This window comes from Phasianus colchicus, chromosome 6 (genome assembly GCF_987193195.1).
Source record: "Phasianus colchicus chromosome 6, bPhaCol1.hap1.1, whole genome shotgun sequence".
Lineage (NCBI taxonomy): Eukaryota > Metazoa > Chordata > Aves > Galliformes > Phasianidae > Phasianus > Phasianus colchicus.
The window spans coordinates 50,246,946-50,269,199 of NC_143441.1; the positions used below are offsets into that span (position 1 = coordinate 50,246,946).

Consider the following 22,254-nt stretch of genomic DNA (forward strand, 5'->3'; position numbering starts at 1 on the left):
TGAAGGTCAGGCAGCTGCAGCTTTGAAGCAGGGTTATGTTCAGTGAATGACAGTGTCTCTCCAGCATCTCACAAGGCTGGGATGCACTTATTTTGTGGATGCATCCATGTTCAAGATACAGGACAATCTGAGGAGACTGAATTCAGCAAAATCCTTCCATCTCTACCTCTGTGCTGTACCTATTTCCTCACTGCACGGAGGCAGACATTCACAAAGTCTACAGGGTGTGTACCACAGGAGCAAGGTGTTGTGGTGCTATTCACCTCAATGCTGTCAGACAAGCTGCCTTTGTTCCTCCAGCACCACATCTCTGTGCTGCTGGATTCATGTCAGTGGCGTGCCCTGTGGTTGTAGGTGGCATCCAGCCCAGTGGGGCAGGACGTGGCTGTCCCTGTGTGAAGGGAGAGGTCAAACCAGGCCTAAGTGGTGCTGTGGTAAGAAGAAAGCTACACAAGTGTTGTGGCACAGTGGAAAGGACACCTCCTGGTCTGCTGGACCTCTTTAGGACAGTTTCGTAGTGACTCATTGCTTTTACAGCAGAAGTGGTTTGTTGATGTGCTGACCTACGCTGCTGTCCCAACAAGGGTTTGGAGAACTGGGAGGGATGAGATTTCTGATTTGCTCCTTCATGGCTTGCCCCTTCTCATCTGCTCCCACGCTGCTGCATGTGTTTGCAGGTGGAGAAAGCCCTTCCCAGCCTCCCAAATGAAAAGGTGTTGTTATCAGGTGTGACTGATAAAAGCCAGCTGTGTGATAAGCGGGGGACTGGTCCTGGCCTCAAGTCAGAAACATCCCATGCATTGAGAAAGAGCAGAAATCAATTAGGTTTTCTGCACTCTCCTTCTGCAAGGCTGTCGTATCTGTGTACCTATGCATCTTTGCTCCTCTTTCATGTCTCCACGTGCCAGATGCCTCTGGCTATTGGATTCCTCTGATCCACCAACTGAATGCATGAGGCAGAGTTTGCCAGGGAGTGGGAGGAAGGTAGGAAGGTCCCAGTATTGAAGCCAGTGTTGTGACACCCTGCTCAGATTGTTTAGAGGGGCACAAGTAAAAGTCACTGTTCTCTATAGGCAAGCATGGGATACCCCTGCACCATTCCCCAGCAGTTCTGCAGCCCAGAAGGACACAGGCAACAAGTATCTGCTTATCTCACCAGTACCATTTCTCTGACCTGACTCAGACAAATTGCATGTTATTTTAAGAGCCCGAAGGGTTGCTATTGTTCTTCTACAATGATAGAGCAATGTGTTTGGGTTTATTTTTTTTTAGTGTTGTATGGTTTTCTGGAAACTTATCCATCCAGCTAACTAATGACTAGAAGTTTCATGGTTTCAAATGACTTTGCATAGATATAGTTCCGAGCTGAAAGGTGACATCCAGGTGCTGTGTGGGTCTCTTTTTGTCTGTTTTCATGCTTTCTGCACATATAGCAGCTCTTATGTAATGGGGACTGGCTGCCAGAGGCCAGTGTTTGTTTTCCTCTTTACCAAGAGGCCATAGTTGGACAAGCTACTACAGAGCAGTAAATAGTTTTGAATCACGAGTCACGTTTCATTCCTGTAGCTAAGTGGGCTTTGTGGGTTTGTTTAACGAAGACTTTATTGTTTCTGTTTGTTGGTACAAAAAAAAATATATATATATATAATCATCCAAATAGAGTTCTTATGCCTCTCCTGAACTGGTTGGCTGGCAATGGGACATCATACCACATGATGTTAGATGTGCACTTGAGCTTGTCTTCGGACATGATGAGTGGCTTGGTACAATTGGAGAAGTGCCCCTTGTCTTCTCAAAGTGTTTGCAAATTATCTGGGCCCTCCAAGGTCCTGAGAGCCACGTAGTACCATGAGGGCATTTACTGCAAGACAGACTGACATCTCAATTGGCCCCTCTGCCCTGAGAGCAGAGGTAAGTACCACAGCCACATGGAGGGAGGTACACCTTGACATGGTGACCATCACCCCCATGGCCATCTGGTTGTTCTGACTTTGTAGGCTCATCTACAGTGCTGTGTGGGACAGGCTGAGAATCGGTGCAGCTGATGGTGAACAGTTTCAGCACCACCTCGTTGCAGGTGGTGTTTGTCCAACAGGCTTTAGCCTGTTTAGTTTAGAACTGGTACAGCTTGACTAACAGGCACAAGGTGATTAACACATGTCATTCTTGGATACTTTTTGGTCCTTGGATCATGACCAACGTTCAGTCCATTATGCTGATGGCCAGTGTGCTCCTGTTTGTTTTTTGCCACTTACTAGCTCTTACTTACCGTGAAGAGAACCAGGTTGGTGACAGGTTTCACTTAACCAAAGCAGCAAAGTCCAGGGCCTTGTCCTTTAGGATGCCTTTAGGATGACCACACTTTCTACTAGTTAAAGAATTGGTTGTGAGTCCTTACTGGTGTTGGAACTTATGCTGTGCCAGTGGTGAGAACTAGGTGGGACAGACTTGCCAAAAGTCATGTAAACAGCTGGGGAAATAGCTGCTTAAGCAAAACTGGAATGAGTAGGTTGTGCATGCTTGTAGGGATCAACTCTCTTGAGTCTTCAAGCAGAGAGTCACTGTAGGATCAGTACCATGATATTTGATCTGAATCTGAGCTCTGCCTAGGAGACACTGAAATTGGTGGTTGTAGGAAGATGCTGTAGCCTCTCAACTCTTCATAGAGCTTTTCTATGAAAGGAAATGAGTATGGTAAGGAAATAATCTCAATGTGGATTGTGATTTTTTTTTTTCTTTCTTTTTAAATAACCTTTCCATGCCTTCTCTTATGCTTGCTCTGTGCTGGTCCTGCTTCTGGCCACTTTTGTTGCAGTCCATCTCTGATCTTGTCTTGTCATCAGCTCCATCTCTGGCAGAGAGTACAGAAGTATACCCAATTGTTTGCAACGTATGTTACTTGAATTTGCTACTGTGCATGCTGATGTGACTTGAGAATTTTTTAGAAGTGATTGGTTTCTATACTCGTTTACTAGTGAATGGCTGCTCAGGTGTAGAAAACACGTCTGTGCTCATCGTCAATCCTAGTTTTCTGGCTGTTTTCTAAGCACACTTGCACTGTATGCCTACCTCACCCTTTAAAGAAAAAAAACTAAGTGTTCCCTCAGTGAAAACAACCAGGACAAATTTGATAACCATGAAGGTTGCAAAAGTTCTTTTGCATGAGATATGAATAATTGCATACATCTAGCTACTGTTTCCATGCACAGTTTCCCAATGGCACACACAAATACCTTGCAAGGCACAGGAATTAAAGAGAATGTGGTTAGATCAGAAATCCACCACTGTGTTAGCATGAGAAGACCCAATGAGGTCCCAGCACCTACAATTTCTCTCATCCCTGCCAAAGCCTCAGACAGCCCTGGTCCAAGCCTGAAGCTAGGCAGAGATAATGCATTGGTGCTAGCTGGGAACATGGACCTGGTGCCATCTTTGATTTGTATTTCCTCCTCATCTCTCAACCCAGCCCTCTTAAGATGCACTGGGAAGTGAGCAAAGCTGTTGATTTTTATTATTTTTTTTTTTAACAGCTTTTTGGAGGGAAAAGTAAATCTTTTCATACTTACATTTATGCTAGGAGAACTTTTTTGGGGAGGGAAAAATGTTTTTTCGTACCTTCCAACAGCCTCTGCTGTTCAGTTTCAGCAGGAGTTGAATTTTTTCTGAGTGGCACTGTGAGAATTGAAGGCTGCAGACTGTGTTGCTGCTCTGGGGCATTCTTCAGTAACCTTCTATCGGAGCTGGCATCGTCAAGGATGTTCTTGTAACTGAGTGAGTCACAAGGCGGCTATTTCCAGAATGATTGGTTCTTGTAACATGGGGTGGTATTGCCTTGGTGACAGAAAGATGTGCCAGCCAGCAGTACTGACTCAGCATATACAGAGCCATTAGCACCAGAACTCAAAAATGTGCCCAATTTCAATAGAGGAACATAGGCTATAAATAGGCCAAAGCAATGAAAAATAGGAACAAAAAACCTTCCTTGGTGGAAAATGCCTCTTGTTTCAAGGAAGCTGGATTTGAAGAAAAGATTTTCTCAGTAGTTGGTGAGATTTGGTGGGGATGATTCTGTTTCCATGGCTAAAAACTCAAAGCACAAGGAACAAGGCAAACTTCTCATAGTTCTCTTGATCAAAGCCCGTTTTGTACTTTCTTGATGAGTAAAGGCTTTTAGTTGACATAGCTGAATGCCATCTTGCTGTCCCATCTAATTAAGGCCAGACCTGGACCTCTTAGAGAAAGCATGTTTGTTGGTACCATTACACTGCAACTGTCTCTTTTTTGATTTCTTATTAGCTATCTGTAGTGATGATTTTACATCTGTAAAGTGTAGGAAACAAAGCTGTAAAACTGCAGTTGAGCTAAAGAGCAAAATATAAAGGCTGGAGTGCTTGTTGCTGGCTGTGGACAGAGGAATGATAGTGGTATCCTCTAAGCTCCCATGTGAAAATTATATCAGTCCATCTTTGAGATCTGTGGCTGCAAATAGCCAGAGATGTTTTCAGTAGCAACAATCTGGTTGGATAATGAAGGAGACCTAGACCTGATAGAGAAGATTTCTAAGGACTTCAGTGGAAAACATTGTTTTCACTTAATAAAAATTATAAGCAGAAGGGGCTTCACAAAGCTGCAGGTGAAGATTTTTTTTTTTTATTCAAAAACTCTGGCTTTCAGTGTGTCCCTGATTTTGGTTTGGTTTGGCTTTTGCTATTGAAAGTCTATCAGGTTTACCTTGTAATTTCTGTATTTTTCCCTTAAAAAAATAAGTTTTTTGGGTTACCCTCCACCTGATCAGGCTGCCCAGGGCCCCATCCAACCTGACCTTGAGCACCTCTGGGGATGGGGCACACATAAAGGCCCTGATTGTGGCTGCAGGGCAGTCAGCAGTGAAATAAAGTCAATTCCTGCTGTAAAAACTGTGGCAATCCGGTATTTGCTGTACTACCAGTTGAGTTGTCCATGCAGTGGAGATAGTTGATGGTGGGAAATATCTGGGTCTGGAAGGTGGAGCTCTTATCTCAGTGCTGAGGACAGAGGGAGCAGGGATGCAAAACTGCTCAGAGGAGGATGAAGAAAGCAGATTAGACAGCCAGGATCTCTCAAAGAAACCGGAAGGCCTGAGGGTTATCAGGCCTGTGGAGAAGCTGGAGAAGAGGAAGGGCATGAAATGAGCAGGAGCATAAGGAAGTGCAAGTGAAAGAAAAAGAAGCATCCAAAAGGAAATGGTTGTATCGCTGTATGTCAGCACAGGTTCTCACTGCATCTTTACTAGATTAGATTTGAAAGGCATAAACGGTGAAAAACAGGATTTCAAGGAACACTTGGCCAAGTCATGAAGCTGAGCTTGATATCCAGGTCCAAATGCACTCAATGGGTGAATCTGAAGGGAGCAGAGCTCCTGGGCTTTACATGCAGTTCTGCTGGAGATCCACAAACCAACATTGGTGAGGAAATGCTTAGTACTGCAACCTCTGAAACCCATTTTGCAGGGTAGGCACTGTCATAAGCACTGTCATGGAGAAATCTCCATTCATTCAAGGTCAGGAGGCTGGAAGGTCCTCCTTGACTCAAGCACCTTTGCAAAGATCTTGCAAAGATCTGTCTCAAGTGGCAAGGTGTCCACCTGCCATCCAGTCCCTATGGGTTAGCACTTCCTCTGGATGTGGGAAATCTGATTTTAATTCCAGATTTGGGGTAGGAAGAGAAAGGTCTGCAGTTGTGCTGAAGCCTTGATCACCAGCTCCTTGCCTTCTCAGCTTGCAGAGCAGGTCAGAGGCTGGCAATGACCTCATCGCTTGCTCACCCTTTCCATTCCCTTGGCTGCATCCTTCCCAGTATTGGGTGTATAGGGGTTGCTGCTCTGTCTCTCTGTCTTACAAACCATTGTGTGAGGCAGGCAGTGAGTTATGTGCACGTCCCACTCCAAAAACATCCTGTGAGGCTGGGAAAGTAGGAAGGAAATCAACACAGCAGAAGAACCTCTCTGAACAAAGGGTAATCGAGGCACCTCTTGCCTCCCATGCATCATCACTACACAAAGCTGGACTGTCCTCATCCCTCTGCCTACTGCGAGTTCCAGTAGCTTGGAAGAGTCCTGGAGGTCGTAAAGCCAAGGAAGAGGCAAGTGGCTGAGTCGGAACATGTTGGAGTGCTGGGAAATAATGGAGCTTTGTTTGTGCTCTGAAGCAGATGGGGAGGGTGTGGGGGCTTTGTCTTACATCATATTTATTTTTTCCTGATGGGGAGAGTGAGCATGCGGTGGAGGCGGCTGCGTTGACAAAGCGCTTGTGGGAGTTTGCTAATTGCAGATTGATTGGGGAAAAAGAAGCAGGGCTTTATGTTCAGGACATGGGATGCAGTTAGAGCTCTGATATGTGGCTGGGAGTACTCTGGATTGTTCTGATGGAGTCAGAGTTTGGTTGGTTGGTTGTTTTTCTTTATTTCTTTCTCTTTTGCCCCCTCCCCCCCCTTTTTTTCCTTTCATTTTTCCTTTCCTCTTCTTCTGTTTCCTCTTTCCTCATCTTTTTTTTTTCTCCTTTTTTATCCCTTTTTTCCTTTCCCCCCCTCTAATTTTCTCACCCTCCCAGCTCCTGATTCCCCTCCCTCCCCCATTTCTTCTTCCTCTCCCAGCATTTTTCTTTTTTCTTTCAATTTATTTTATAGAAGAAGGAGGGCACTATTTCCACTAGCTGGGAGGACAGTCCTTGCACATCACATGCAGTGTCTGCTGCACACTGCCAGCTGCCGGCTCTGAATAGCAGGAAATGTCCCCATGTCCCATTTCCCAGGGAAATGCCTCCTGTGAGCTCCTCCAGCAAGTGCAGAAGTTGCGTGAGGAGAGAGACCGGCAGAACAGGGATGGAAGTACAGGAGCTTGGCAAACAGCTATGGAAATGCAACGTAGGTAAAAAAAGGGATTGAAGCTGAGTGCTGTCACTGCACACAGGGGGGAAAAAAAAAGCGTATTCTGTTGATTTCCATTTCAGTTTCCTGTTTGTATTTTTTTCCCTATACATGCACGTGCTCACAGAGTCTTTAAAAAAAAAAAAAAAAAAGCAAGCAAGTAACAATCAATTGCTGTAGAAACCTCATTTTATGCAGGTTTCGTAACTCTCCCTGGGCCCTGTGGGTGTCTCGTTTAATGAACAGGCCCAGATCTGTGTTTTGCTGGATGTGGGAGGGAGCGGTGGGAGGGGAGAGCGGCGGCTGTGGGTATTTCAGGGCTGGGAGCTGCGAGCGGCTGCTGCCACAGCACTGAGCACAGGGGAATTTTAATTGGCCGCCTTGTGCAAGGTACGTTGGGTTATTTCGGGGTTTTGTGACCGGTGCTGGTTGGTTGGTTGTCTTCTCGTTAATCTTGAGGCTTATGTGTAGCCGTGTGGTGCAGGAAGGGTGTGAGATCAATGAGATCTGCCTTACGGTGGTGTCTTATGGATAAAACTCCTGAAGCAGCATAAAGTTGGGGAATGTTTACTATGGGTAGGAATTGCACCCGTGCAGGTGACCGCAGACATGGAGTGTGTTTTCCTGGAGTGCCAAATGCGCTTGCACGAAGCCCTTTGTTTCATCTAGACTTACTGCCCTGTGTAAAGAAAGCACATTATATTTAAGTTATTTAATTCCTAATGTGATGCAGAGCCGTAGAACCCTCTGCTTGCTCTCACCTTTCGTTTTCCATCAGGTGATGCTTCAGAGCACTTTCACCCCTGTCCGATGCTCTGTGCTGGGGCTTCTTTCTGAACGTGGGGAGGAATTCTCCACCCATGCCAGGCAAGCAGGCAACATTATTTCATCAGGCTGCAAACCATGCCTTCATGCTTGGCTTGTACAGCTCACCCAGCAGAGCAAAGAAACCAATACCCAACTAATTAGTCATGGAGAGAGAGGCTGTTAAGCTCTCCGATTTCTGCAAGGGAGGGAAGCAGTCGAAAAGTTGGAGATAGCTTAGGTGTTGATAGAAATGTCTGGGTCAGAGGCCCAATGATAGAAGAGCAGCAATGCTCTGAAGAGTTTTCTTTGTTTTTTTCTTCTTTTTTTTTTTTTTAATTAAATAACAAACAACAAGATGTTCAAAGGCAGAAGAGGAGGAGCTTCAGTGCACAGGAGGGTGGGTTTGTGATTTTTAAACTTTGACATTGTTTAATTTGGACCTGAACCAAACAACCTGTGCAACTCTGTGGAAATATCCTATGGCCAGGAAGCTTCCTCGAGCAGCTGCTCCCCAAATGAGGTACTTTCAGTGTTGCTATTGCAATGACTTCAATTCCCAACAAGCTGCAATGTAAGATTTCTGAGGACTCGCAAGGAAAACAGGCAGAACTGTGTGTCAGGACCCTGCTTTCAGTTTGGCAGTGTTTTCTGGAGGCAAACAGTAGAAGCATATTAGAGAGGGATACCCATAAACAGATTCTAGGATCAGGTAGGGTTTGCATCCTTTAGGATTTCCAGTGCAACAGCTGGTTGTTGGGGGAATCACACTGGGAGTGGATCTCAGAAAGAGGCCAAGCTGTGTTTGTTGCTCTTAGTTTCAGACTGGTAGGAAACTGTTTACATTCCTCTTCAAATGTATGAGGCTCATGCAAAGTATTTGGGGCTCAACAAACAGGAATTTTCTTGTGAAACAGTTTTGCCAGGGCTTCTGGCCAGCTCTCCAGGTCATCAGAAGACCTGGGTTTTGGCACTGAGTGCACCTCAGTGAGCTGTGGCGTCTTGGAATGATGATCAGAGGTTAGGAAGCACCGGTGACTGCTGGCAGGTCTGTCCTGCCTTCACATTGTAATTTGCCCTCCAAGAGCACCCGAAGGCTCTTAATAAACCCTGGGAGCTTCCTACAGCATTAAGACTTCACTAATGCCTTGAGCACTAGGGGAGAGTGCAGGGATGAGATTAATCCAGGCAAAACTTTTTGACTCATCTTCTTCCTGTGTATGGACTCTAACTCTGCTTTATTTCTGACAGACACCAGGGATGCCACTCTAAAGGTTTTGTGTCCTCGGGCTTTTTATGTATCACTTAGCAGGGCAGATCAGTGAGGTGTTGAAAGCAAGTATTTCATTGTGGCATCTCATGAGCTTTTGGGCCTTATAAACCTAGAGTAAGAAAATGTCTGTGAGATGGAAGGAGCATCATGTAGGGAGTCAGAAGGCATCAGCTCGTGGATGGGTCTGTAAGCTCACTCATCAATATTTGGTGAAGCCATGAGATCAATCATCTGCTGTGGCAACTTATGATGGTCCTCTGTCTTTAAGCACAGAGGAAATGAAAACCCCTTTGCTCCTGCTTGAGTTCTGGAGGTCTTGAGCGAAAAGCGTGGAGCAGGATGATGGTGATGCTGTACACTGAGCTCCATCTCATTGTTAAGCAATTGTACCATTCGCTCTTCTGTTGTCCCAGGTGATGGACACTCTGTTTGTGCCTCTGGGTTGTTTTCCAGGCTGTGATTTAGGCTCTGATACTCTGGGCCTGACTCAGTATTGCTTTGATGTAGATGATAAACTACTAAATTGTGTACTCTAAAACCAAGATGTGGAGTACCTCCATCATTTCTTTTGCTTTTTGAGGCCCATTTACTTTGGAAAAGAAAAGTAAGCATATTGAGAGTATAGGGCCAAGAAAGTGAAGCTCCAGTTCCAAAGTTGCTGTCAAAGACATGACCCTAGCATAGTACCTAACTGTAGTCTTCTGGCTTTCCCATAATAGTCTCACTCCAATAGAAAATTGAGTTGTCTCTTCTCATCATTTAATTTCCTTACATGCTTCCAGACGACCTGCAGTTACTTCACATTTGATGTGGAGTTTGAATAACACCAAGTCATTTTGTGTTGCATATCAGTTACAGGGTCAGAATAGTTCTGCTTCCACTTGCATGCGCTGATAACAATAATGGGAGGCATAGGACCAAGGGAGATTAAAGCACTAAATAAACATCATCTCACCTGCAAGCCTTATCATACTTAAGATACTTGTCTGGCTATTTGCAGAGGTTGGATGATGTCCCTAATTGTTGTGAGAGGGATCTCTAGCGTTAGCTTTTAACAAGTAAAATGTCACATTTGCAGGTGTTTAATTCTGTAGCTAGTGAAAACAGACCAGGTATGCCCAAAGGTCCACTTATCTCAGTCTGAATTAAGTTGAGCTGCTCATGTGACTCAAAATCTTTGTTGGTTACAAAGGGAATCCGAGGTGGGTAGTTCAGTCTGTACACAACCAGTGAGGGCAGATGGGTTTTGTCCTTTTCAAGTCGGTTGAAGGTTTGTGATTGTTTTTATTGGGCTCAGGAGCGAGCTTCCTAAGGAAAGGACATGAGCTCCTCCCAGTCTGGGTTTGGAGAAGGAAAAAAACTGATAGACTAGACTTGGGTCATTTGATGTTTATGCAGAGCTTTTGCATTCCCTGTTTTTTTGTGGGAGGGAAAAAAAATAATGAAAAAGAAACATTCTGTCCTCTGCCACTCATAGCTTCCTTTTTTGAAGATGCACTGAGATGAAAGCCTGCATGGGGAAAACAAAAGTTGTTCTTGGGCAGAAAACAGTCAATTACACAATTTTATGCAGAGAATGTTCGATGCATATTTGACCTTGGCTATCCACTATTACCCAAAATCTGATGAGATTTTAACTTGGTTTGTGTTTTTACTACTTTATATTATTCTCTTCTCGTTGCCTGAGGTCCTGCCATGGAGGTGACCAACAAATGATTTTATGACTAATGCATAAAATCAGCAGCATTAATCCAGACTACCTCACCTCTGATAAAGCAGAACGTGCTTGGAGAAGGACAGTATGGAAAACTGGAAAGAGCTGTAGTAACAGTTCTTTCATATGCACTTGCCTCCTCAGAGACTTCCTGAGCTGGAGCTGATGCCTTTGTTTTTATTAACTTTTAACTGATTTTTTTCCCAGCTACTTTCAAATGTCATGTATAATACACCCATAGCAACAACAAATTCTCGTGGCAGTGAGTTCCACAGATTAATTAGGCAAGGTGAGCAATGTAGGACATCCTACTGGTTGTCCAGAGCTGGCCCCATTGCTTGAGGGCAGAGCTAGATGTGCTGAGCTCCAGATGTTTGCTGCATGGGAGCCTGGACCAAGAACCCAAGGGTCTCATGTTGAGGGTGAGAGTCTTGGTGGGGTGTGTTATTCTTTTGTGGTTTTTAAATGATGTCATGAACTGTGCCTACCTGCTTTTATTGCTGTGCTGCTCAACGATTTCCTCAGCTTAAGAAAACATTGAACCTGAGACCCCTGAGTTCTTTCACAGACAAACTTCTGCTGGCATCTGCACGTTCCCTGTATTCCGTGCTAAAGCCTAATTCTAATAACTACCACCTCTCTTGCTCTCTCTCTAATTCTATAGGTTTTTTTTTTTACCTCACTAATTCCCAATTCTCTCTTAACTCGCACATTGTGTGTTTCTGGTGGCTATGAGATGGCTCCAGTAAGTTGGATGCTAATTCATCGTGGGGCTTGACAAGAGGAACTCTGAACAGCAGCATTCGCTCCAGCGTTGGTGTTGGTTAAACAAAGCTCAGAGCTGTTTTTCTGCACGACAGAATGGTCTTTGTGCTGGCCTGAATGCAGACTCAGCTGGAGCACGACACGTGAGAGAGATGGCAGTTGGAAATGCAATTAGCTGCATGGGAAGCTTGGTCCTTAGAGGAAAGAAGCCAAGGTTGGGATTAAAAGAGGAGCGATGTCTCAGCACAGGTCACCAGAGTTTGTCCCCACAGCCTAATGAGCTTGGGAGTTCATGGACTCTGAGCTGTCACTGCTAATGAAAGAGGAGATCCCATTGTGTTTGTGAGCACATTCATGTGGTGGTACTTTAAATCAAGCTGGGAAAAAGATCTAGGTTAAAAACTAACCTAGTAAAGAAGCAAGGGTCCAGGGTCCAAGCTCAAAACAAGTATCTCCTTTCCTCCAACCCCTAAAAATGAATGCTTAACACTAACCCGTTATCTCTTCCCCTGCTCTCTCCACAAAAAATAAAATAAAGTAAAAATTTGGCTATGCTAATCATAATGATACAGTTATTGAGTTGATGGAGGTGAGGAAACATTTACTCTGTGATCATTCCAGCTTAAGGTCCCTGTATTTGCCTCAAAACATCACTGTGATGTGATATGAGTGTTGGTCTGTATAAATTCAGCTGTGACAAACTTTTGATAGGTTTATCTGCTAATTTTTGAGAAAGGAGCTTGCTACTGACAGACTTAGTGCAGGGGTGTGTTATTCTGCTCTGTAATATGCATCCCTTAGAGTTGTAAGCTGAAAGGACAAGAGAGCTTTCAAAGGCTCCAAGCTACATACTGCTGCCAAGTGGAGAGACGTTTGTCTGTCCAGGATTAAGTGTTCATGCTGTCTGTTGCAAGGATGGGGAGGAGACTGGAAGGCCTTCAGCTCAGTATCCTTTATGAAGTCTGATGCAGAGAAAGAGAACAGTTTAAGAAGGGGAGAGACTACAGCATATTTGGTCATGGTATTCCCATTCCAGGCAGTTCAATATTAAAATGCTCTGAGCATAAATCTATTGTTTGTGCCATGCTGCTTCTACTTGAGAAATTCTTATTTTTATTGACTGATCATCTTCAATACAAAAGGGGATTCACAAAAGAAAGGTGGAAAATGAATAGTTCCTGTGTGAAGATTCAAATTGTTTCTTAATTTTGAAGAAGTGACTGAGTTTTCTGACTGGATGGGTTTCCAGGAGAAATTTTATGCCCCATCTGACATGTATGGGGCTTTCCAGGCATTTCATGGTGGAACAGTTACCTTGGAACTACAGACTTCAAAATTGAAAGAGATTCTTCAGAAAACTGAACAGGGAGCTCAACAACAGTTCACCAAAATAACTTTTTATTTTTGTTCCACCCACTCTTCTTGCAATTTCCTCCAGCTGGGCGTAACTACCCATTGTGGCTTCTTGAGAGATGTGTGTTCCTGTTGTAATATGCATTTAGTAGTTTTTGGACAGATCCTGTTGAGGACGAATGCTCCTCCCAATGACCCAGGCTGCTCCATCCGTTAGATGGTCAGGAAACTGTTGATATTATCTGTTCCATCACCCTTTGTTCTTCCCTTGCTGCACTGCTCAGCAGACAGTCCAAGAACACCATGGGTTAGAGAGATCTAGCAATTCCTATAGATGTTGTGGGTTTTTTTTTTTTAATTCTTTCCATCAGCAAGTGTTGTGCTTGTACCCTTCTTTGGATGTGTACATCTTGCAATTCTGCCCAAGGAATGCACCATCCTTGAAGGTCGTCTTCCCCCAGCAGCAGCAGAGCCATGCAAGAAAAGCAGACAGAAGCCTTCTGAATGGGCTTCATAGGAGTTCTGCTTGAGCTTGCCTGGCCTTTCCTGTAACACAGAATTACAAAACCACAGAGTCGTGTGAGAGCTGAGCTCAGGAAGGGGGGAGGATGTGACAGCCCCAAATTTCTGCTGAGTGCTCTCATCACCCAGCAGTGTCACAGTTGTGTACTTTTTCATGTAAGCACATGTGCAGCGTGATCTCCGGACAGTCATGGTTCTTTTGTGCCCTGTGCCTGAGTCAACATAGGTTTTGTTCATCAGGTGATGAATTTCCAATCCTTTTTGCCTGACTGGGCTAGAATAAATGTACAGATGCTGTTTTCGTAGAACTGATGGGGAAAGCACGGAAATGATGGCTGGAACTCATGTTTACCTTAGTGGGTGATGTGATGCAGCAATTAAGGCCTTTCTGTGGTTGCAGAAAACTGTGCTGTTTTGAAAGCTGATTGGTGCTGCTTATTCATTCAGCATATGATCCCAAACTACTGTGTTTGGGCTGGAATTAGCCCAGCTCAAGATGTGGCAGGTGATAGATCCTTAATGAACTGGGATTGTAGATGGGCAAGAGTGTGAGACCAGCTCATGGTTGAAAGAGGCAATGCTGCAGATCAGTAAGTCCCCTCTGGACATCTGGGAGGATCCATCCAGTTCTTCCATTGGAAAAAATAACTAAATTAGCCTTAGATGGGAGGTGTGATGTTGCATGTGTGCCCCTCAGCCTCCTGCCCAACTGCTCATGGCTCATTGCGTTCCTATTGAGCGAAGCAGTGTGTATCTGCACCCTTTTGTCAAGTCTTTTGTTTTCCAGTGTGTGTGATTGGGTGGTTTCTCTGGCTATTTTGATATGAGGATGATTTGTAAAGACTTTCTGAGCCTGGCATCTATTACCTATCTTTTTGTTCTCCCAGAATAAAACCCGTTCTAAAGAATCCTAGAATCATTACAGTTGGAAAAGACCTCTAAGATCTGCAAGTCCAATCTCAACCCATCCCACCATGCCCACTGACCACATCCCCCAGTGCCACATCTCCACGGTTCTCAACATCTCTAGGGATGGTGACCCCACCACCTCCCTGGCAACCTGTGCCACTGCATCACCACTATTTTGGAAAGTTTTTCCTTATATTCAACTTGAACCTCCCTTGGTGCAGCTTAAGGCCAGAAGAAAGACCAGATGGGGAAAATGCCCCAGTCCTGGCAGGCTTGTTCAAGGATCTTGATGCTACCCCACTGACTGCTTGCTGCTCTTCTGTTGAAGCATTTGGAAATGAAATGCTTTCACGTAATCAGCCTGATTTTATCCTCTGATTAATCAAGCTTGAAAATGTCTTCAAGCTTAAATGCTCTCTAGTACCTATGTGAAGCAACTTTATTTTTGTCCTTACAAGATAGGGGTGGGGAAAAAAAAAAAATCTGTCTGCCTTGTCCTCGTGGTGCTCTTGGGTGAGGGCTGGCTGTTTTGCTTTGTTCCTGGCTCTGTTGCTCTCTATGGGAGTGGCCAGGAGGAGTCTGGATTCTGGCTTTTGACCTGTTTGCATGCATAGAGCTTTCCTTTGGGACGAGTCAGCAGTGTTACTGCAACAAACAGCCTTGTGGTCGTGCAGAGCTTGATGTATGAACACTTGCAATCTAATAAGATTATGGAATCTTTTTAACATTTCCAATTTTTTTTTCAGACAAATGCAATTTCAGAGGCAGTGGTTACTAAGGAGAAAATAGTCATTCATCTGTGCAGTTAGTTGTGTTTGGACCTGAGCAAACACTTGAAACCAGGCCAGTTAACCACCCAAACTGCAAAGCGTCCCTTATTCTGTGATGCCATTTCAATCCAAGTTCCAGACTGACATAGAAAGGCAGCTTTTAAGCAGGGTTTGGAAAGTCTGGAGAACTCAAACTCTTATTTAGCAATGAGTCCAGCCTCCAAGAAGCTTAAAAATGAGACAGTCCCACCTAACCCAGTGACTGAGGGGATCTTTTTATAGTCCGTGGTTAGGTGTTCAAGGTAATTCTTCCCATTAAGTGTAAATAGCTTCAAAGCTAGTGTGTTTCATCTATCTCCATCCATACTATTTTCATCACCAGGGCTTTCCCCCCCATTAGTCCCTCATGACATGCTATTAGTCGGCTCACACTCACTTCCTCTGATAGATTTCTTTTGGGTCATACGGTTGGGAAGGAGGAAGCTACCAGAGTGTGGTTTGTATTTATTTATTTATTTTAATTTCGTATTTTGACTCTGTAAGTTCTGCCCACTTCCACTTTAGGGAAGCCATCCTTTGCGTGACACAGGAGTTGTGACATTTAACCGTAGGTCATATTGAGGAAGGAGCAACGCCAGAGCTCTGCTCCCTCGGGTGGTGGGACAACTTTGCAATGGCTGGCAAGGCTCTGCAGCTCGATACGATTGCTTGCAATGCCAAAAGGCGCAGAGTGTGGCACAAGGGTAGAAAACTGGTGAGAGATGCTCTGCTTTATCTTTTGTGCCTTGTACTACAGGGATTTCTCTCTGAGAGACAGGATCTGGCACCAAGTGGGATGAACGTGTTTCAAGAAGCTTGGGGTCGTCCCTGCACATAGAGAAATATCATGGTCTACGTGAGATGATGTCCAACTGGGGCAACAGGAGAGCAGGCTGCAATCTCAGTGGTCCATGATACCGCTTTGTCTTGAGCTACTGGGTTTTTGTTTCCTCTTCTAATGCTTTGAAACGCCTTTTGAGGTCAGCTAATACCTCTGCCAGCTGTCAGGAACAGGAAAGGCTGAATATTTGAGATAAGCACTGCAGCCATGGGTAGATGGATAGTTGTGCAGGGAGTTGATGTGTGCCTTCTGTGTCGTACCCAGGACATGTGCGCAGCTGAAGCTACTGCATCTTTGCTCCAAGCAGAAGAAAACTTTTCAGCATGCCTGGCACGGATGGATGCCCTCATCTTCAAGCCTCTGCTGCAGTCAGGTAAGTCAGGGAAGACATTCTTTAGCTCTTGCTTTGATTAACTGATGAAGGGAATTACCTTGGAAACACAGCTGAAAACTCATTGGGGGCTGATCTGATAGAGTAAGTGAAAGTAGAGCTATTCCATTTAAGACTGTCCTTAAGGATGCCTACAAGCTTTCATGCAAGATTGTGATTCATGTTTGTTTTAGAAGTTGTTTTAGGTGGGGTGCATTAAAAGTGTGACCAGCAGGTCAAAGGAGGTTCTCCTTCCCTTCTACTATGCCCCAGTGAGGCCACATCTGCAGTACTGTGTTTAGTTCTGGGCTCCACAGTTCAAGATAGACAGACAGGGAGTCCAGTGGAGGACCACAAAGATGACTGAGGATCTGGAGCATCTCTCTTATAAAGAAAGGCTGAGAGTCTTGAGGCTGTTTGGTCTGGAGAAAAGTAGGCTGAAAGGAGATCAGATCAATGTTCATCACTATCTAAAGGGCAGGTGTTAAAGAGGATGGGACCAGGCTCTTTTCAGTGATAATCAGTGACAGAACAGGGAGTAGTGGGCAGAAACTGGAATATAGGAAGTTCCATACGAACACAAGAAATGACTTTTTTACTGTGAGGGTGACAGAGCAGTGTAACTAGCTGCCCAGAGAGATGGTGAAATCTTCTCTGAAGATACTCAAAACCCACTTAGACCCTTTCTTGAACATGTACTATAGGGAACCTGCTTTAGCAGGTTGGACTAGATGTTCTCCAGAAGTTCCTTCCAATCCCTACGATTGTAATCCAGATGTAATGCAATCTCCAAGGCTGCTTTCCAGCATAGTACTGCTTGTCACATAGGTATGAGCCCTAAATTGTGCTCATTCTGCCTCTCCTTTCTTGGTCCATCTTCACGCCTGGCTTTGAAGGTGAACTTGTGGATAGGTGCACGTTCTAAGCTGGCAGTAAATCAGAGCAGCTGCACTTAAGTAACAACCTCATAAATATTCACAAGCTCGCCTGGCCAAAAGTGGTGAGACTGGATTAAGCCAGAAACCTGTTTCCCTCTTATGCTGTATTTCCTTCTGGGTTTAACCTCCAAGGAGATTGGGATCAACCCTTTGGTCCAGGGGCAAAACCTCCCCAGGTTTTCTTCCAGTGCTCTTGTTTGAGCTGAGTCTGAGCCTTGCAGGCTGCTGTGACACTCCCCACAAGCATGGAAAGGAGAAGGCCTTTGGATGGATACTTCCTGCAATTATTCATAGAAACCAAATCCTAAATAATTATCACCTCCTTCCTCCCTGTAATTACTTTCCTGTAATACTGTATATGCTTTACATTGATAAATTGGGCTGAGTACAAGATAAAGGCAGTGTCTTCCACGAGATTTCGTGGATTCAAGGCTTTCTGATAGCCTTTTCTTCCCTATTTCTCTCCCAAAGAGCCTAGTGACCAAAAAGGAAAGGAGAACTTTAAGCTCTTTCTGCTCCTGAATGATCAATTTCAAGCTCTCTGGAACCTCACAGAAGAGAACTATCGGATAGTGAAGCAAAAATGCAGCACTTCTGAGTCATTCTGCATTCAGGATATTTACATTGTCTGGAAAGGAGACCTGTTCCTAAGCTTGTACATCCGGTAAGTATAGGAGAATAAGGTACCAAATTCATCAACTAACTCTGAAAACCACAGTAGGCTGGTGCAAAAGGGATGCACTTAGTATCTTCAGTCCTGTTTGTTAGTGTTCTGTCATAAGGGTACAGTAGGGGTTGCATTCAGTATCTGTGTATACCATCTCATGGGGATGAGGAGGGGAAGATGTCATCAGACACGGTTCATGTTGATGGTTTTTGCCATGTTTATTTCCTATCAGTGAGGGGTATGATAGAAAGTGGTGGATGTAGCACAATGAGAGCACAGTGAGTAACGTACTGTCTCATAGTTGCTTATATAATCAATTACATATCTGCTCTCTATCTGCAATGCAAAAAGTTTACCATTATCACTAGAATGTGTGTAACCTGTGTGTTGATGTCATACCATGAAAATTGAGTTATGGGCACTAGAGTTGACATAAAGATCAGAATGTCTTCAGTCTTTCATTCGTCACAGGTATGGCCAAGCTCTTGCTTGATGGGCTGTGCCATCTAGGGAGATTGGCACCTGCACAGGGTGGCAGATGGACATGCTACCTCCAGGAGACAGAATCAAATCACAGAATGGCTTGGGTTTGAAGGGACCCCAAGAATCATCAAGATCCAACCTCCCTGCCACAGGCAGAGCTTCCAACCCCCACATTTAATACTAGACCAGGCTGCCCAGGGCCCCATCCAACCTGGCCTTGAACACCTCTAGGGACAGAGCATTCACAGCCTCTCCAAGCAGTCTGTTCCAGCACCTCACCACTTCCCTTTGATATCTAACCTAAATCTTCCCTCCTTAAGATAGTGAGGGAAGATAGTGAGATAGTGGTTCTTCAAGTCTTGGTTTTGTTTGTTTATGGGTATCTGGATAGAGGGAGGAAGAAGGGTTACTTTTGGATTTGTTTTTATTTGGACAGCATCCTTTTGGAAAGCTATGTGCAATAAACTTTGCCTTTATATGAATGGGGTTTGAAGCAGTATAAGTTCACTTGCAAACAGATTAAGTGAATTAAAATTGGTTTGTCTTAAAAGGCACATAGGAGATGAAAACTTGTGCTGAGATTTCAGCTGACACCAAGGAGTAACTCATCTGAAGATCTCTCTTCCTCTAATTTTGCAATTAAACCTGTTTTTTGGTGCTGATTCCTGCCCACCTCTGCTGACTCACTCTGTGCAGCCTTAATCCTATGATGTCTCTCCTTTTTAGAGTGGTATAGGAGTAAGCAAAAGCTGTCTGCAAGGGCCTGAAAATCAGCAGTAAATACACGGTCCTGAAAATTTAACAAATGATAATTAAATCTGGACGGAATATTTGACTTGTTTGAAATCACTACTGGAAGAAAACTTTGTGTTTGCTAACAAAAAGTACAGCTCGATCTCCCTCTAGTGAGAGATGAAATACATTGACATGGACACTTCTACTTAAATTTACCATCAGTAAATCACGTGTTTTTTGATTCAAGGAGAAGAAGCTCGTACATCTGAAGCTGATATCCCAAGCTTAGCCTTAGTAGATTTTTTACAAAGCAGTGTCTCTCTACCTGCCTTGGAAAGGTGGATCTGATATTGGATTTTCAGGCAAGCTGCTTCTTTCTGTCACTTAAACCTCATTGCTGATGTTTACCTCTAACCCTGTGTTTTTCCTTGCTAACAGGTATTTTGTCACTTTTGCCAACTATGTCGTAGTCCATGGCTTCGAACATGCCACAAAGAGCAAAAGGTCAGTGGGCTCAAAAACTCTTGTTTAGGAACAGACTACAGATATCCCTGTGTCTCTCTGCAGCTTTGCATAGCTCAAAGATTTTGGGGAGTGGAATTCAGTAAATTTGGGAATTCAGGTAAGAAGAGGGACCCGAGAAAGGATTCTGTGGGAATCTGGCAGGGAATTTCCACTGCTTGCTCCAGACATTGTCAGAGTCTCATGGAAAATAACAACTGAAAGGATGAGTGATGGGCATGAGAGGATTTACAATCACTTCATCTGAGTCACTGAGAGTGCAAACCATCATGAAAATTATGCCATGTTCTGTACATGGAAAACGAAGTAGCAGCAGTTTGCAGAACAGTTAGTTAACGAACCTTTCTCTTAATATGTCACCATGCAGCGAAGCCTGGAAGCACCATAAGACAGTGCTGAAGCAGTTCCTCACAGACTTCACCTCTGAGACCTCCATGTCATTGGCCTTGTACACCGTCCTTCACAAACCTATCCGCGACCACGTCGAGCAATATATACTGCTCCTTAACAAGCTGAACGAGGTTCTCAAAGAGGTGGGAAGCTTTATGTGATGTTACTTTGCTGGCTTATGTTAAAAATCCATGCAGAGGTCTTGGGGGCTTTTGTGGTGGTGGAAGAGAAACCAAAGGAGGATGAGAGGAAGATGATTTCAAGTGTTGTTAACAAGCACTGGTGGGGCAGAGTCCATCTGAAGGTCTGAAAGCGATGAGCAGTGAGCCCTCCAGCATAGTTCAAGCTGCTTATCATAGGGAAGAGCTGCTAAGGGACACTTAAGTGGCCTTAGGTCTCACACATTTGCTAGTGGCAGGGATAATGTTGGATTTGGGAGGCTTTGCAAGTGGGTTTGGAGGATTAACTTTCATTAATCCTTTGAATTCGGAGCTGCAGAGGTTTTTTCTGTAGCTGTACCCTAGAGAGTAGATGCCTTGTTTGCCCACGCCTGAAGCATCAATCATGCTTTGTTTTTCTTTATCAGGGTTCTGAAAAGGACATTGTTACCAGTGCTGTCAAGGAATATGTGAAGCTGAAGTCTTTCATTAGCCAAGTCCTGGATGAAGCTTGTTTTACCAAGACCTTATGGAAATCCTTGGGCTACAAATTCACAGTGAGTTGCAGATACTTAGTGTGGCTTGATGGGGTTCTCCCTTAGCATTCTTACACTTTTGTTTATCCATGGAGGAAATTTGATATAAATCATGCGTTTGGGGCTTAGTTTGGAAGCCAGCAGGGCAGGACAGCATGGAAGCCTTGAAGAAACTGTATAGTCACTAGTTCCATGGCAGTTGAACCCTGTGTCTTGTTCTATCTACTATCAGCTGGTGTCTGCAAAAGCTGTTGGCTTGGTTTTCATGTCCTCTTGCAAATCGTTTCCTGATGTTTTTGGTCTATAACCTTGATTTTTGTGGATGTTTTGCAGGACATGCTGTGTGTTCCTGAAAGGAGGCTGCTGGAAGATAGCAAAAATCTTCCCATCTCTGCCAATACAAATCGATCAGACCGAATCTTGCTCTTCGATGATGTCCTTGTACTAATTCAGGTGAATTTTCCAGCCTTGAAGGGAGATTGGAAGAACAGCACGGATGAATGATACTGAAATTTACGTTCCTGAAATACTGAAACTGCAGCAGAACTTGCTGTTCTCAAAACAGCCTCAGATCCGTGCACCTGTGGTTTGCATTAGATAGTAAAAGAAGAAAGCCTAATAGAATAGGAATAGAAGAGCATCTGCATATCTTTTTCCCTAGTGAATGTGTACATACTGAGCTAACACAGGTGGTAACCCAAGCCCACACCTATTTCATTTTTGTTCTTGCTCATTCAAAGAGGTCTTAATGAATCAAAGATCTTGCACTGTTAACACTTGCACACAGGACTAAATGCGATATTTCATGGTCCACTGTGCTAGTGGCATGGGAGTAGAACCTGTAGTTGTTCTTGGGGCTATCTCAGGGTGTGAAGCAGACAGGGAGTGTCTTGGATGAACACATAGCATTTGTTCAAAGCTGTTCTGCAGCATGTTAAGTCCAGCTTTGCTTGCTCTGACTGATGGTACCTGTAACCTAGCTTGGCTCTCCATGTGCACCTCTCTCTGCTCACTCTTTAGTAATGTGCCAGTGCCTCAGGTGTCTAAATGCAACTTTCATGTGATCTGATACATCTTTCGGGCTCCTTCATTCATGAATCCCTGTGATAATGCTGAGCAGACCCACGCAACTCGGTTGTCAGGGTCTAGGCCTGAGGGAATGGGATGGCAAATACCTCATTCATCTTTTTGTTGCAGATTTTTTAGGACTGAGCAAATTCAACCCCAGGCTCCCTTTATAGTCAGGGGAGAGAAACACACGGGTGTGGTTCATCTGACCTGTTTTAGGTGCCAAAATTAGGATGAGTTGAATCATGCCCTCAATGCCATTAACCAGGATGAGAGCTGAGGGTAACCATCCGACACAGAGATATCTGCATTGTAGACATCTCTCGTCAGTCAACGGTTCCCTCCCTCTATGTCTCATCTGCTGCTATGACTGTTACTGAGGCATGTGGAGACATAACTGAACTGGAATTGAACTAGTTGTCTTGGTCTGCTAGCTGGGGACTGCAGATGATGTCTCTGGTGCTTTTCTATCCCAATCTGGTAGATACATTAGC

The 22,254-nt window shown here is 44.4% G+C and overlaps 1 protein-coding gene across 7 annotated transcripts in view; it reads left to right on the forward strand.

Annotated features, from left to right (window-relative positions):
- ALS2CL (ALS2 C-terminal like) overlaps positions 1–22,254 on the forward strand; it is a 62,455-nt gene that overhangs the window by 18,113 nt on the left and 22,088 nt on the right. For 2 of the 7 annotated variants that reach the window (XM_090143241.1, XM_031607863.2), the window contains exons 2-7: positions 16,158–16,266; positions 17,673–17,865; positions 19,525–19,590; positions 19,976–20,141; positions 20,585–20,713; positions 21,026–21,145. In XM_090143241.1, coding sequence (XP_089999367.1) covers positions 16,161–16,266; positions 17,673–17,865; positions 19,525–19,590; positions 19,976–20,141; positions 20,585–20,713; positions 21,026–21,145 — 780 coding nt within the window. In that variant the 5' untranslated portion in view covers positions 16,158–16,160. Of the gene's footprint in view, positions 1–5,854; positions 6,121–6,593; positions 6,905–7,189; positions 7,294–15,563; positions 15,768–16,157; positions 16,267–17,672; positions 17,866–19,524; positions 19,591–19,975; positions 20,142–20,584; positions 20,714–21,025; positions 21,146–22,254 lie in introns of those variants that run through there. The other 5 variants (XM_090143239.1, XM_090143237.1, XM_090143240.1 and 2 more) reach the window with 5 other exon arrangements.